Here is a 15,747-nt window from a genome sequence, read left to right as displayed (position 1 = left end):
GGGAAAATTGCAAAGTGGGTTTTCCCGAAATGTCTAAATGCGCCCTCTTTTAGCAGAGCGATCAGTGCATTTATTTATTTATTTTACACTAAACAACAACACACCCTGCCTCCACACTACTGTTCGTTTCTAAAGGTGTTTTTTTTGTTTGGTTGTTTTAAACTAAACAATCCTCAAGCGGAACAAATTCATTAATTACGCGTTAATAATAATAATAATAATAATAATAATAATAATAAATGATCAATTACGTTTAAAATAATCTAAAATGTAACTTTTTCACCCTCCTTCCCTGAAACAGTTACGGGCTGTGTCGGACCTACATGCCGGGGTATTTAAACAATCTGTGCACGAAAATGGCGCCGAATGTGCAACAAAACAAACACACACCAACTCATCTCCACAGCCCCGGCGCATGCGAGCCTGAAATGCGGCTTACCTACTCCGGGATCAGCATCAAGGAGGAGACTGGATGGCGCAAAGACGGACAGAAAAAAAATGCGATATTCCGCGCGTTCACACGAGAAACAATGCTGCTGAGCGACACATGCTTTGTTGTGCTTGAAGGTGTCCGATGCTCGTAAAGGGGTGGAGTCTCACGCCGAGGCTTGGACTTCAGCTGAGCGAATGAGCACCAACCAGCGTGGCTTACAAACCCATGCCAAGGCGGAGGAGATGCACACAACTTTCATATAAGGCTGATGAGGCCAGCTCCAGAGAAATTCTGATTTAATATAAAAATGGTGCATAATAATGACGTCTAGAACATTTAAGATGGTTTTAGAAATTGCTCATGAATGAAATTTAGTAAGGCTATGTGGGTTTGCCAAGTAAAAACCCATATTTTGATTCATTTCACTGTATTGACCCCTTTTAAAAGTGCATGCGTGGTGTGGCTCGGTTAAAGCGAGCGATCATTAGTACTGTGCAACGCCTAGAAGCAGGAGGAGGCAGGCACCAACACAACATAGGTAAGGGTCTCAAGAATGCAGACGTGACAGAGGAACAGCTTAAAACTCTGCCCAGCTGAAAACTACAATCCCAGACACACCCACCCGTCGATCTACATCTCAAAATTCAAAAACAAGCTCACACACATATGGGTCTTGTTTTTGGGCACACACATACACACAAGCAGTCTTTATGGACCACATGACGGTTCCCCCACCCATCTGCTTGACCCCATTAGCGACATACGGCTCATAGGCAGAAGGGGGCTCATTATTCTCAGAACCACACGGGGGTGAGGCGCCATCACCTTTGTCCTACACAGGCAAGTTCATGTGGCGGGCGTTATCAGTGTCATGTCATGTCTAGCACTATTATATGCTGAAGAAGATAAAATATCTTACCGGCAAAAAAAAAGGTTATCCTGTGATTCCAACTAAAATAATACCGGGTTGCCGTAAAGTCCGAAGCTCTTACCGTTGGGGCGAATGATGAAAGTGAACAGAAAATATCTCTCCAGGCCAGTAACAGTCTGTGTGCGTCTGTGTGCTTTTTTTTTTCTTTAGACTTTGATCGCAAAGCAAAGCGAGGACACCATAACAGCACACCGACTGGCATTTGTTAAACATTTACTTTGACATAACACATTAACAGGAATCAGGGTTGCGCACAGGCAGGATGTAAGTTTTGTGTCGCTACTGAGGAGAAAACAGAGGAAGGGGAGCAAGGCAGGCAAACAAAACCCATATGAACAACTTGCGTTGCTTCCAGTTGCTTAGGAACCCCTGCCCAGCCCTAGGCCTACTGCAAGGAGCAGGTGTTGAGCTGGACCCAGGAGAGGGAGGAGAGACAGACTACAAAGGGGAGGAGAAGAAGAAGAGGTGCAGAGCACTGGCAGACCCAGTCTCTTGAGACAGTGACAGCCTGGAACCGCAGACCCTGAGATGGCCCACCTCCATGCACTCACACAGTAGACACACCCAAAACACTGACGCAAACATTCTGCTTCCCCTGCCGCTCTTCTACATTTGTTCAAAAGCGCAAGCAAACACGCGCATATAACGGAGCCGTGCATCACTCCAGCTGAGTGCATGGGGGTTATGTTTGTTTGGAACATCTTTATCCCTCTCTGGCACTATCGCACGGTGATTACGTAACGCCCCCCATACCACTTCCACCCAATTCATCTCTCTTTGACTTTCGTGACTACATCTGGGTACGCATGTCACACACACGCACACACACACACACGCGCACACACACACACACACACACACGCCCTGTACCCTTCCATTTACATCTTATGTAAAACAATATGTGCAGCTTAAAAAAATGCTTTAAAATGTGAAGTTGGAGTGCATCTGAGAGAGGCACAGTTGCAGGAGGTTTTCTCTGTTGTTTTTTAGCTCAGAAACTGAGCTCTCAAAAGCACTAACATGATAGATGGTAAGAGTACATCAATATTAATTTTGCACCATTATGTTATGAAGAATTTATGAAGCGGGAATGTTCCATGCATCTGCCCTTTCCTTCCCACGGACAAGTTGCCCCTTCTTATTCTACTAGGACACATTTGACTCTCTTGCACTTTAAGGACAATAAATTACGCTATGAAAGGTACAGAGCAGGAAAACAGCTGAACGAGAGTGAATTTAAATGATCAATTTATTATTAATGAAGGTAAAACGATTGTTGTGCTCTGCACTCCACTTTGTAGTGATGCTCTATCCTTCTGCCCCTCTGTGGTGCAATTTTCACTTTGAATGTACTTACTTGTTTATTTTAATCTTAACTATAAAAACAAGAGTTAAAAATGTCTTCTTTATTTTGCTTCAATCATGTTGTACGGCTAATCAATGCAGTATAACAATCAATCTCCTTTCATAAGGAGAAAAAAGAGAGAAAATTCTGATAAAGATACTGTTGAGGAAGTCAGATTGGAAGCAACATGCTTACATACATGTGTTTGGATGTCATCTGATTTTAATGGCTGGTGGAACATTGAACAAATTGTGGCAAAAATGTGTTCTCAGCCAACGAAGAATAGATGTGATCTGCTGAAGCTACTGTACAAAGGTGTGTTGGGTTAGTTTGCACTGCCACCTGGTGGTTGACTTCAATGTAGTTTTGCATGTAAACTCCCAGAATGGAAGCTTTTAATTTCAGTAACCAGTGTGATGGTAAAACCAGTCTCATCTTTGTATCATAAACCACAGTAAACCTTTCACTAAAATCATCTTTCCATTATTCACTTTTATCCATGTGTAAGTCATATTTTGAGTCTAGTAACAAACAAAACAAAAACAAAAAAAGACACTGAGGCGGAAGATCAGCTAGTTCAAGCAGTTCAGCGTAAATTATATCAGATGAGTAAGAGAGGATCACCGCCAATTCTAGAGGTGTAATGCATGCTGGGAGCGGGTGTTCATGAGAGATAAAGACCTGCTTGCGTCCAGATACCTCAGGGTGACACCATTAAACAACTCCTCCCAAAATTTAACTAGGCTTCGAGTAACCAGCAGTAAAACAAAAACTATGTGCCATAATTTTTGACAGGAAGTACACTATAGCCTTTTCAGATCAAAGCCTTAACAAAAGCAATCTTCTCAATTCTAAAACATTTTTTTAACCCCCAAATTTTATTTTTCCCAGATAGAAAGAAAGTGTCAGAGCTGACTCTTCCCTCACATCCACTACCCCAAAAAATACTGATAGAGTCTGAACCCAAAGTGAATGGTTTAAAATAGAAATAATGAATAAATGAATATTTAATCATCTCTCTAAAGCTTGATGAGCTACGTCTTTAGGGAAATGCTTCCTCAATATAAGTGAAAAGCATCTGTGCAGCTATTTAATTATACAAACACTCTGCATTAACTATGAATTGCATTCAGGTGCATTAGGAGGACATCACTGGTGCACATGACAGGGTAAAAAAAAATCATTGTAGGGCTTCAGCAGAGCACTCACAAAGCACAGCACGAATGCCTTTCATTCAAATTAAATGGGATAATACTCACATTATATCCACGTAGAAGGTCATTTCATAATGCATGCGCAGTCGCAGATGGAGTGACCAGGTCAAGACAGAAAGAGGGAGAGGGGGACAAAAGTGCATCAATAAAAAAAACACTTTTCTGTTTAAACAGTACAGATTTTAAGGATTTAGTTAAAAGCTGAGGTAGACAATAATATTATACATGATATTAATAAATGGCACTGCCTGTTAAGAAGTAGCATGCAGTGCTAGCATCATTTGAAGCACATGAAAGGAAGGGGAATGGGCCTGGTTATAGGTGACTTATCAGCTGTCCGCTCAAAGTAATTACATCACCAAATGTTTTCTTTCTCGGCTTCTTTTTCTCCACATTAACAAACAGGCGTTGAGTTTTTACACAGTTACTACACCACTGCTGCTACCTGCATTCTTCCTATTATGCTAAGTATGTAAAGTATTTAGGGCCCGGGAGGTTTGAGGTACTGGGAGCAGCCTAACGACACACCTCTGCATTCATTTGTGGGCATTTTTCTTTCTTGTTATGAAGTCATATTACTGCAGTAGGTCAGCAGTTCTACTTATCTTTTTGTTTTCCTTACCACAAATACTCCTGACCTCGCATAATCCTTCTAAATGCGTTGCAGTGAACTCTTCACGAACCACCGCCGTGAAGAAAACACGCCGCGAAAAGCTCCTGCAGGTGAAAAAAAGGTGTGCAACCTAAACACAAGCAGTGTCTAAGACTGCGGGTCATACCTGAACACGTAGCAGTCTCCTCTGTGCGTCTTCTCCACCTTCAGCTTGCTGCCATAATTCCGGTGTTTACCTTCAAGACTAGTTGGAAAGTATCGATGGGGTTTCCACAGGGAGGCGGTGACGCAGTCACAATGACGAAGCACTAAGTACTGGTGATAGGTGGAGATCAGAGGTGGGAGCTTTGCTCAAAATCCTCATGGGGTTCTTATTTAGTTCTCACACAGTCTGTAAAGCAAAGATCTTTTTTCTCACACGCAAAGACATTTTTGTTTGAGCCTGTCTTTACAGATGAGTGTAAGCGGCACTGCTGAGGGGACTGACTCGGGGCTGCTCTGCCAACTATATGACAACTTTAGGGCCTGAGTACCTGAACAGCTTCTTCTAGTAAACTGTTGGAAACTTTCAATGTGATATCATAAGTCACTAGAGCTATTTGTGTCTGTGTGTGTTTTGTTTTTATTTCACAGCTGACTCCACACAGAGGCGCTGTTGTGCATGCATGTGTGAAAGTGCAGGTAATGGTGGTATTTACAGTCACCAAGGAACTTTTATATTTACTGAGACGTGTTTCTGTATATGTATCAGGAGTTAATAAAAGTCGTGTTACTGCATGATTTGTCCCTCTGATCTCATGTGTTATCGTGTGTCCTCTAAAAAATACACAAATAAATAAATAAATGGCTCCCTCTTGTCACGGCCTGTCATGGGTTTGCATTGGTCCCCTAGAGTAAGTGAATGCACAGAGTACTAAATCAGCCCTCACAAATAGACAGCGCCCTTTGATGACCTGGGATGTCTTCTTTAAAATGCAGAGTGAAATCCCAAAAGGTGCAATAGACCTCAATCTAACAGCTGATGCAGCTGGAGCATCTGTCGCCGCGTTACCTAAAGCCCAGAGGTCTATGCTGGCTCTGTCCCAGCAGGATATTATAACATACCCGGCCTTATAGATTTACTCCAGTGATGTGGAGTGGAACATTCACTTCAAACGACTTTAAACATTAAAAAAAGAAGCTTGAATTGAGATTCGATTTTTGTAATCTATAAATTTAAGGAAACTTGAAATTCTATTTAGTTTTCAAATGCAAATATTTCAACCCTTATTATCACACAAAGCAGCCAGGATCCGCCCAGTGTGGAAACATTTAACTCCTGCACAAGATAAGAGCGACCGTTTCCCTAAACACACTGTGGAACGGCGTTAATGAAGTCACGTTGCCCCCTGCTGAACGTTTTCATTAAAGCGGAAGTGGTTAGATAATATAATTTTGTTTTAGTTCTCCACTTTAGCTATTACTTATCCCACAAAAAGGTTATGATTTTGGTAATATTTGCGCGCGTGTCGTTCAATCTGTCAACACCATAGCTCGATATGTTTTGAATTAATTCTGATTTAAAAAAATGAAAGAAAAACCTTGTAGTGATAAAGAGGGAGGTCAGTTTAACAATCTATTAAAATTTGACGTACACTCAGCAAGGTCTACAAGATCAACTTAAAGATCTATTGGTCAAAAAATAAAGAGAAAGCAACAAAAATAAACATATTTTTTAAGAAAGCCTAACAGCTTAGAAGCTATGATTCTTATAAAAGTGGTGTGTGTGTTATCATTATACAGAACGTAACCTATAATATCACATTAAGTGCAATAATCCTTTCTGTCATCGTTGTATTTTTACTCAGTTGCATATAGTATTTGTATTTGTATTTGTATTCTATTTTTATCTTATTGTATATTTATTTTATTTTATTCTACTGTATATAGTATTTTATTTTATTCTATTCTGTACAGCTGTGTACTGTATTTATTCTTATTGTATTCTAATTTTTGCCTCATAACTTTTGCACTGTCCACTTCCTGCTGTGACAAAACAAATTTCCCAAGTGTGGGACTAATAAAGGTTATCTTATCTTATCTTATCTTATTAACTGATTATGACCAATTTTGGGTTTTTTAAGTTGTTGTTTTGTTTTGTTTTTTTAAGACTTTCTATACTTGATCTAATTAGAAGACACATACATATATTTTTACATGTATATGTTTTGTTTTTTATTTGTTCTGAGTTTAATTCCATCCCAGCTGTGAACCCATTATGTTAACCAGGAAGAGGCCAGGTAGGATTAGGACAGCCCTCTGCGGGAATGTGACTTAGTCAGCGTGCTCGGACTGAAGTTATGACTTTAATATGGCTGATAAAGGTCCGCTTTTAACTTCGTGTATAATTTTTTATCTGTCGATTGGAGGCGCGATATTCCAAATTTTTGAAGAAGGAAACTGGAAATCAGCCAGAGACCTCTATGTTAAAGAAAAGGAAGACATTCTGAAGAAATTTCACTTGACTAAAGAGAATCTGACTGAGATACTGAAGGTATGATGAACCCATCTCTATGTAAAGGTAACAAGTCGAGCTTTTGTTTACAGAGGCTTCATTTCGTTACATACTGTATTGCTTATCTTACATTCCAGCGTGGACATTAGAAAGGAAAGGAAAATGTCATTGCCTCCACATGTCCGGATGTATCAAACCGGTTTTACGTGATTTTGAACAGAAATGCAAACGTGTAAAGAGTAACTATCAAGCTAAACATTCTCAGAGGGAGCGGGGGAAGTGAAAATCCTCTTATTTAACAGCACAGAAAAGTTGTGAAACTTCAAACAAAACACTGATGTGTGCGCTGGGTGTGGAGCAGCCATGCAACATCAAGGACAGAACAAAAACATAAAGGCTGGCACAACGCGTGCCCGTCGGTAGCCTGAGCCTTTAGTTAAGACTTTGAGGAGTTGTAAATATTTCCAGTTATTCGGTTACAAATAAATAAGTAAAGTAGTAGCAGAAGTATTAGATTTATGTTTTTTTTTCTGGGACTGATTGATTGTGTTAACTTTCTAAAGGTAGTATCAGAGGCTGCCGGGCAAGGCGTGGCGATCTCCGGGGACAAGGATCGCAGTCCGTGGGACTGGGGGAGTTCTGCCATCTTCGCTGCCTCCATTGTCACCACTATAGGTATGAAAGACTCAGAAGTTGACACACTTCATGTTCATGTTGTAATAGCATCCACTTCTTCTTCTTCTTCTTCTTCTTCTTCTGGTTGCTGCCATTTCTTTGGCAATAGGGTTGACTCAGGAACGCCCAATCGACTTGCTTTAACAACATGTCTGGCCCTGCCACAGGCAGGCGATGTGTCCAGGGTGTACCCCGCCTCTCATATTCGAAGCTGGATAGGCTGGGATAATATTCATGTAACACGATGCCTCTTCACTAAAAGCTGCATTTCTCTGGGCCTAATTGTGATTGTTTGTTTATAAGACACATTATAAGCTTCACAACAGTTACTACAGGGATGAAGCTATGGGTACTCTGATGCTGTGACTGTTTCAGAACAGGAAATGCTTTGTCTCAAAAGTTGGGAAATTATCGTGATTTGGATCTGAAATGTTTGTGCACTGGAGTTTTCCTGCAAAATGTCCAATAAAGAACGTTATAAAGAGAAACCAGAGCATAACTGAGACGGTAAATCCTAATCCTCATTGTTTTTTAGTTCAAGAGTCTTCTAGGACTTTGTTTTCCATATATAAAGCAGCAGAGAGACAGACACCCTCCCTACTTTTCCTACACTTAGATTACACTTTATCAAAAAGGAAAGTTTTTTTTTTTTCTTTTAAGCTTATCATAAGGCTGGATCAGGTGACCATGAATACTCCCTTAGCTATGCAGCAACAGGGCTTGGCTGCTTGGGGCATCCCATGATACACTGAGGGTATTTTTTTCTTCATTCACTTTTCTTTTAACTCACTGTGTGTTTATACACCACCCTGGATTTAATCATTAGCTTTTATTGATCTGTGCTTCTCTTCCAAAGTGTTTCTTTTGTCCTGTTTTCCTCCCTTCACCCCCAACCGGTCACAGCAGTTGGCTGCTCCTCCCTGAACCTGGTTCTGCTGAAGGCTCTTCCTGTTAAAAGGGAGTGTTTCCTTTCCGCTGTTGCCAAGTGCTTGCTCATGAGGGTTGCATGATTGTTGGGTTTATGGTTGTTTTTCTGTGTTAGCCCTGCAACAGACTGGCAGTGTGTCCTGGGTGTACCCTGCCTCTCGCCCTGTGGTAGCTGGGATGGGCTTCAGCCCTCCCCGTGACCCTGATAGAACAAACAGAAGAGGAAAATCTTCCTAAAATACTTATCACATCATGGACTGGTGTGATTGAATATTTTCTCACTGTATCTACAGGTTATGGTAATATTGCCCCCAGGACAAAAGGTGGACGTATTTTCTGCATCCTTTATGGTCTGTGTGGGATCCCTCTGTGTCTGGTATGGATAAGTGAGCTGGGTTCATTCTTTGGAGACCGGGCCAAGCGTCTGTCTGGGGTGATGATAGACAAAGGCATATCAGTGGTAAGGTCTGACTAACAATTAGTGTTTATCTGAAATTATGAAGTTTCAGTGTCAAATAATTTTTTTTTTTTCCTCTGTTTTGTCAGAAAAAAGTCCAGTATACCTGTATAGCCTTGTTCCTTCTATGGGGGCTGTTGGTGCATCTGGTGATTCCGCCGTTTGTTTTCATGTCCATGGAACAATGGACCTACTTAGAAGGTTTCTACTTCTCTTTCATCACACTCACAACAGTTGGCTTTGGAGATTATGTGGCAGGTAGGTTTTTACATTTGGCACAATTTGAATTTCTGAATTGAGGATATCCAAGTAATTTTAGCCCATAACTCATTTTAGGCGTAAATCCAGACATAAACTACCCCCGCCTCTACATAGTAGGTAAAGAATTATGGATTTGCATGGGCCTAGCTTGGCTGTCCCTGTTCTTCAGCTGGAATGTCCACATGGTAGTTGACGCTTCCAAAGTACTAAAGAAAAAATGGCAAAAACGCAGGCACAGAAACTTCTATCATGAGGAGCTAGTGTCTTTAGAGGACAAGCCACATGGAAATGTAAAGCCCAACGTTGTTGACATCTTTGGCTTCTTATCTGAAAAGGAGGAAGACTACAATACTGTCATAAAAGAGATTGGAATGAGAAGACACAAACCAGCGCCAGCAGACAAAATGAATCGCTCAAAGAGCTGCAGTGACCTCCACTGCACCTCTATCCACAACTTGGAGCACTCTCCAAGGCGCAGACGTATGATCAGTATCAGCGAAGTATTCCTCAATGCAAAGGCCGAGGGGGACAATGACACAAAAGACGAGATGCTCCCGTTATTGCAAGAAAGCATGGGGGACCCTGAAGTGCGTGTGGAAACTGACGAGAAACAAAAGGACAGCTGTGCTGCTGATTCAGAAGATTGTGATATTGCCCTCAGTGGACCTGCCAAAATAGAAGAGGAAACTGTAGAGCATCCTGATGGGGGGGAGACTAGGTTTAGGATTTCCAAGGTGGCTGAAGAAGAATTGCTGTTGGAAAACGATGAGAAAGGGTAAAAGAATTGTCCAAAGGCGTATGCTGCTTTAATGTACCGAGAGAACAAAATGTGGAAATGACACTGCATATGGCATCTACAGGAACAAAAGCTGACAGTCGAATGGTTTCCTGTCTTACAAGGTCACTATTTTTTTATAAATGGCAAAAAACATGTTTAATTTTTTTTATTTTTTCATCCCTTTACAACATTTGTATTCATTAAGCAACAGTGATCAACGGCATTATTTTAGAAGACAGTATAAGGCTTTGTGGAAAACAGAGCCAATAAGCAACTTTCCCTCATAAGGAGCTGCTACACTGGAGCCCATAAGGACATGGCCATCATCCGCGTACTCCATGCTCACCACTGGCTGCTTTGAGTGAATATTCTTGATCCGGAGCACCTGAAGGACACATTCATAAAATGAATAGGTAAAAATCTAGCTGCAATGTTTTTATTTTATTTTTAAACAAACTAACCTCAGAGCCAGGTGGATCTTCAGGATCATAGCTTGACAACTTCATGGCATTTGGGTGACAACCCAGCCATACGTCACCTGTCTTGTGGTCCACCTCGATGTTGTCACAAAGTGATCCAACAGCTACAGACTGAAAGCATCACATGTTGTTTACATGCTGTAAATGAAACCTGATTATTCTGTCCTTGTGTATGACGTTAAAGCAACAATCCAACCTTTTTTTTTTTTCTTCTTGCAACAGAACTTCTTTCTTATTCAGCAGAATTAAAACGATTAGTGCTATTTTTATGTCTACATGTTAAATATGAAGCTACAGTATTATGAAAAATGTACAGGCAGCTGTCACTGATACCCCTCAGCCTACTAGCAGATGTACCTATGGTATACATTTTTAAAATTCTAGGCTACAGGAAAGTTAATCTTTGACCTCGAGGTCATTGAGATTTAAACTCGTTTTTACTAGATTCACCTAAGGTATCGTACGTCACCTCATTCTCCACTTGGGCATCCACTCTGCCCACAGGACGGGGTGATGACAATACCCCCTCAACCTCTCACGGCTGAGGGGTAAAAACTGCAACACTAGGCTGGGCTTAGCTTCACATTTAGCACGCAGATATGAGAGTTTTGGGTTGTTGTTTTTGTTTTTTGTGACTTTAGAATACACAACACTATTACCTTGATGTACCTCAATTGTTCCCCTTCTTGCCTTTCAAAAACATCTATGTCATGATCCATAATATCCGAAACGTATATGTACCTGTGTTTAAAAAATAAAATAAAATAAAAATCATGTTACAATAACAAACTGTAAATCTCATCCCACTCCTTTTCAAGAATCTAAATTGTGTTTTATATAGAGATGTGGATGACAATTCGATGTCTTCACTTAATTTACAATGTATTCTGTTATTTCTGTTGTATTTCTGTCTGAAATAAAACAGACATTTAACTCAATCAACACATACATGATCAGTGATTGGTGTAACGAACTGAGATTAACCTTTTGTCAGGAGATATGTTTATGCCGTTTGGGGACCGCAGACCATCGGCCACCACCCTCACTTCGTGTGGACTGTAGAACACCACGTCACACCAGGTTAAGTCCAAAAAGACAGTAATAAGCAGAAGTGCATCACTGTGAAAGTAGCGGTCATTTGTGGCGTAGAAGCTCTCCACTCCGACTGCAACAATGTCATTCACACTGAAAAACATGGGGAACAACAAGCACACAAAGCGTTTTATAAAACGTGCCTCAGTCACACAAGCACTTTTTTCCCTATGCTTTTTATCTAACATTTGCATACATTCATGCTCTGATGGATGCATCGGAGAGCAGCTTGGGGTTAGTATCATGCCCAAGGACATTTGGCACACAGGCTTTACATGATGGGATGAGCCACAGCCACCCCAATAAATAAGGCATTAAAAGGTTTCTCATACAGTTCATACCTGTGGAGTAAGGGGTGGGTGATGGTTTTTATGTGCACGAGTGTGTCTTCCTCAACATAACGAAAGATCTCTACTTGGCTGTTGTGATGAGGGTGATTGACCACAAACAGGTACACAGAGTCATCTGCAGAGAAGAAGAAAAGTCTTGTCAACCCTGCTGTGTGGAGGAAACGTAGGTGTCCCTTAGTGTTTCAGTCATGTTTGTGCTCAGGGAAATAACAACTAAAATAGCTTATTTGAAAAAAAAGAAAAAGAAAAGGCAGACACGCACATACACCAATTTAGGCTGCAGACTCATAGTAAATTGTCACCTTCTTTCCTTCCCTAAAGCAGTAAGGAGCAATTTACTTTTTTTATAGCCTGACCCAACAGGATCTTATGCTTAAGTAAGGGGACAAACTAAATGCAGACAAAATATCAAAGCCTCACAAAACTCCCTTTTACTACACAGATGTTTTTGGCACATATAGGAAAATCTCAGATATGTGTCAAAGACACTGTAATGTAACCGTCTCCTCTTATTCGTTTATCCAAAACCTGTTATCAAGTAAAATGAATAAAGGCAACAAAAATACTGATCATATTTGCATCATTACATTAATTAAAATTATTAATAATATAGCTGTAAACATAAGGCCCCAAATTTCTTTATGCATTTCACTGTCACTGGGCTTTAACCTTTGGCATCTCACACTGTTGATACAAAGTATTCTGCTCATTTTAGACAATATTCCAGAAAAGACTGGTCCACACAATAGGATGTTTCATAAAGCAGATGGATATGCAACACATAATCACTAGCCAGATGAATCCAAAATTTATACTAGACACTATGGTGAACATCACCAAGCTAATACCAGTGAAAGATATTAGCAGTATCATGCTATAGGGGGTGTTGTTCAGAAGCAAGGGGCAAGTCCTTGAAGAAAACTTGGATGAAGGTACAAAAGTCTTAAGCCTATGGCCATGGAGAACCTTCAGCATGAAGAACCAAAGACTACAGCCAAGACAATACTAGAGGAGCTTCAGACGTGTTCCTGAACAAGTCTGGGAAGATCCATTTGGAAAATTAGATACATTTCCAAAACCTACATGTGCAAAGCTTGTAGAGACTTAACCAAGATTACTTTAGTTCATTTATAAGTCACAGTAACAGTGTAAGGTATACTGCCCTAAATGTACTATGACAGAATGCACAGTCACCACTCAAAGACCCATTCATGTCATTTAGTCCAGAATTACTGGCATACCAAAAAATAACCCCCCCAAAAAAAAGACGACAAACAACATGGCTCACAGACTTTCCAGAGAAACAACAATATTACACAAAATTAGCTGCAGTTAAAAGCTGTGTTACATTGTATATCTGCCTTATGTAAATACAAGTACTGTGTGTAGCACGTGGGTGTGCAAAAAAACAAAAACAAAACATCAGCCCTTCTAACTTTACAAACCTATGCATGCGTGCATAAGGGTACAATGAAAAAAAAACAACCCGAATACATTTCTGTTACTTAAAATAATAACAAATTTGATGCCATTATTCACCTGCTTCATCAGTGTATGCACTAATGCCATGTGGGTTGAACGAGCTGAGGTCCAGTTCTCCGCTGATTTGCAGCTCCACTGGCGTGGGTTTCGGGTGCAGGAGATCCAAAACATACATTTTCCCTGGTTCATCAGAAAACGAATGTAATCCAGGAAACTTCAACCCCTGAGCCGTAAACACTACATGTTAGAAACTTTTCTAAATGTGGGGCTTTGCTCAAGAGGTCATCACACAAACAATTGCCCATGAAATTAATAACATACCGTACTCATGAAGGCCAGTCCATCTTTCAGTATGGTGATATCCTCTGCCCCATATTCTGTACAAACAAACAAATCAATAAATATTTTTCCCCTTCTCAGTTCTTACAGAGAGCACAGTCTTATGTCATGCCTTGGTGACGCATGCTCTACAGACAGTTGTGTGAACTTCAGACCCTTCAGCTAATGCCACATGTTAAACGCAGTTTAAAAGGTGATTTTTCACGATGCAAACCCCAGAACGAAGATACGAGCATGAATACAAAGATTACATACCAATATTCTGCAAATAATGACAGCTGAGGTGTTTCACTGGAATCTCTCTGGAAGCAAGCATGATTTCCCTGCGGAAGAAGTTTACAGAGCCATTACAAAGAAGCAGTACAAATCAGTATTACAGTTTGAAAGTCTGCTCGAGAAGCCCAAGGATACATTTGTTAAGTCTTTCCATGAAAACAGTGGCCACACTTCAACGTGCTTTAGCAAACAACAGCTGTGAACATTTACAATCTGTGCTGCCAATCCCCAAATTTAATGCGACATATGACGTCAGATTTTCTTGTCGGAACAGAACTTACTTCAGTTTAAGGAACCTGTGTCCACTGAAAACTGCAAAGGCAGCAACAGCAACAGCAAGTAGTACTTTCTTCATGGCAGCCATGTTTATAAGTGTCAGGGGTTACCTATGGAAGTGCCATGATTTTCAATGTGCATTAACACAACTGCCCCAAAGATGGCGACAGAGTGCTAAAATTAGTTTGATCTGTTAAAATTAGAAACAGCTGCTAAGACTTAAAAAAAAAAAAGAAAAAAAGAAAAGAAAACATGTTGTTGTTGCTTGTAACAAGTCAAGGTAGCATTAATTTTAGGATATTTATAACATAAAATATTTGCCCAAAGAAAGAAACAAAGTTTAGTGAATATAAATCATAGCTACACACGGTATATGAATAATGGATTATTTATGCAGCACAACCTAAAAGCTACACTGTATCCGAACACACCGCACGTACGTGTGCACTGCTACCATCAAATCTCAGTTGGAAAAAAATCATGGTGTATTTTTTTTTTCTGTTTCGTTTTATTTGCACACACATAGAATCAACAACAACAATAATGTACAGTTTAAGAATAAGAACAACCACCTTCCCTATAACATGAACAGGTAAGCAGCTGGAACAGACAAGTTACATACAATCATTTACAAATATAATAAATATATATTTGTGCTATTAGAAATAAACATAGTTTTTAATTGTTTTTGAAAGAATAAAATGCAGTTGTGAACTGAAGAACTGGTGATAGTTTGTTCCAAGAAAGAGGTTCTCAATATTGATGTGTATTTTGCTTTCTGCATAAGGGTAAATAAAAATCACCATGGTGTCTTGTTTAGTAAGTATGTACATCTGAAAAAGACATAAAAGAAATGTTGCAAAACAACTAGTAAATCACCAATTAAATATACATACTTCTACATAAAAAGAGATATGCAATATGTATTCACATTAAATGTTGTCAAGATTTAGTATTTTACAAAAAGAGGAAAGTCTATTTGAAAAATTCATTATCTGCAAAAATGTCTTTTGAATTAATATAATTTTATGAAGACACAGCACCCCAAACACTATTACAATATATTATGTGTGGACAAATTAAAGTATAATACAATATCAACAGTTATGTGATTCCCTGCTGAATTCCTAAGTTCTGTCACTTACAAAGGCATAAACAGTCTATGCCCCCCCCCCCAAAAAAAACCCCAAAACTAAAAAAAACCCCACACTACATACAACTTTAAAACTGACCTGCATGTCATTGAGTGAAAAACGTATATGATCCCCTAAAACCCAGGAAGAATTCTGGCTCCCACCGAATGGTTGCACGCCCATATGGCACAT

General features: G+C 39.9%; 3 protein-coding genes across 25 annotated transcripts in view; 1 reads left to right on the top strand and 2 right to left on the bottom strand.

The window, feature by feature from the left end:
• The window catches only part of LOC113031337 (uncharacterized), a 31,583-nt gene extending 26,734 nt beyond the window's left edge, over positions 1-4,849 (bottom strand). For 16 of the 22 annotated variants that reach the window (XR_013912105.1, XR_013912106.1, XM_080307923.1 and 13 more), the window contains exon 1: positions 1,353-2,104. Coding sequence is in view for 16 of the 22 variants with exons in the window: in XM_080307923.1 (XP_080164049.1) it covers positions 1,353-1,566 (214 nt within the window). In the remaining 6 variants the exon portion in view is untranslated. The other 6 variants (XM_080307936.1, XM_080307932.1, XM_080307928.1 and 3 more) reach the window with 6 other exon arrangements.
• A 1,902-nt stretch (positions 4,850-6,751) lies between these two features.
• LOC113032489 (potassium channel subfamily K member 5-like) lies at positions 6,752-11,396 on the top strand. Its single transcript, XM_026185431.2, has 5 exons — positions 6,752-7,069; positions 7,594-7,705; positions 8,926-9,092; positions 9,179-9,347; positions 9,426-11,396. Exons 1-5 carry the CDS (start codon positions 6,887-6,889, stop codon positions 10,127-10,129), a joined length of 1,335 nt encoding a protein of 444 aa, XP_026041216.2. The 5' UTR covers positions 6,752-6,886; the 3' UTR covers positions 10,130-11,396.
• LOC113032490 (serum paraoxonase/arylesterase 2-like) lies at positions 10,135-15,733 on the bottom strand. Of its 2 annotated transcripts, none has more exons than XM_080307944.1 (9): positions 15,655-15,733; positions 14,126-14,193; positions 13,853-13,908; positions 13,589-13,754; positions 12,041-12,164; positions 11,592-11,792; positions 11,267-11,348; positions 10,590-10,718; positions 10,135-10,513 (listed from the first exon to the last, which is right to left on the bottom strand). In XM_080307944.1, the coding sequence occupies exons 1-9, from the start codon at positions 15,663-15,665 to the stop codon at positions 10,352-10,354; spliced, it is 999 nt and encodes a 332-aa protein (XP_080164070.1). In that variant the 5' UTR covers positions 15,666-15,733; the 3' UTR covers positions 10,135-10,351. The 2 variants fall into 2 exon arrangements, with proteins under 2 accessions (XP_080164070.1, XP_026041217.1); XM_026185432.2 differs by lacking the exon at positions 15,655-15,733 and adding an exon at positions 14,428-14,633.
• Positions 15,734-15,747: the final 14 nt, after the last annotated feature.

Source organism: Astatotilapia calliptera, chromosome 11, assembly GCF_964374335.1.
Source record: "Astatotilapia calliptera chromosome 11, fAstCal68.1, whole genome shotgun sequence".
Classification (NCBI taxonomy): Eukaryota; Metazoa; Chordata; class Actinopteri; order Cichliformes; family Cichlidae; genus Astatotilapia; species Astatotilapia calliptera.
This window is presented reverse-complemented; position numbering and strand designations above follow the sequence as displayed.

Coding starts and splice junctions, on each gene's coding strand:
- LOC113032489 (XM_026185431.2), top strand. CDS start 6,887: ATGGCTGATAAAGGTCCGCTTTTAACTTCGTGTATAATTTTTTATCTG. Junction 7,070..7,593: donor ATCTGACTGAGATACTGAAG/GTATGATGAACC, acceptor AACTTTCTAAAG/GTAGTATCAGAGGCTGCCGG. Junction 9,348..9,425: donor CTTTGGAGATTATGTGGCAG/GTAGGTTTTTAC, acceptor AACTCATTTTAG/GCGTAAATCCAGACATAAAC.
- LOC113032490 (XM_026185432.2), bottom strand. CDS start 14,510: ATGGCTGCCATGAAGAAAGTACTACTTGCTGTTGCTGTTGCTGCCTTT. Junction 11,793..12,040: donor ACCCACCCCTTACTCCACAG/GTATGAACTGTA, acceptor CATGTTTTTCAG/TGTGAATGACATTGTTGCAG. Junction 10,719..11,266: donor AACAATTGAGGTACATCAAG/GTAATAGTGTTG, acceptor TGATGCTTTCAG/TCTGTAGCTGTTGGATCACT.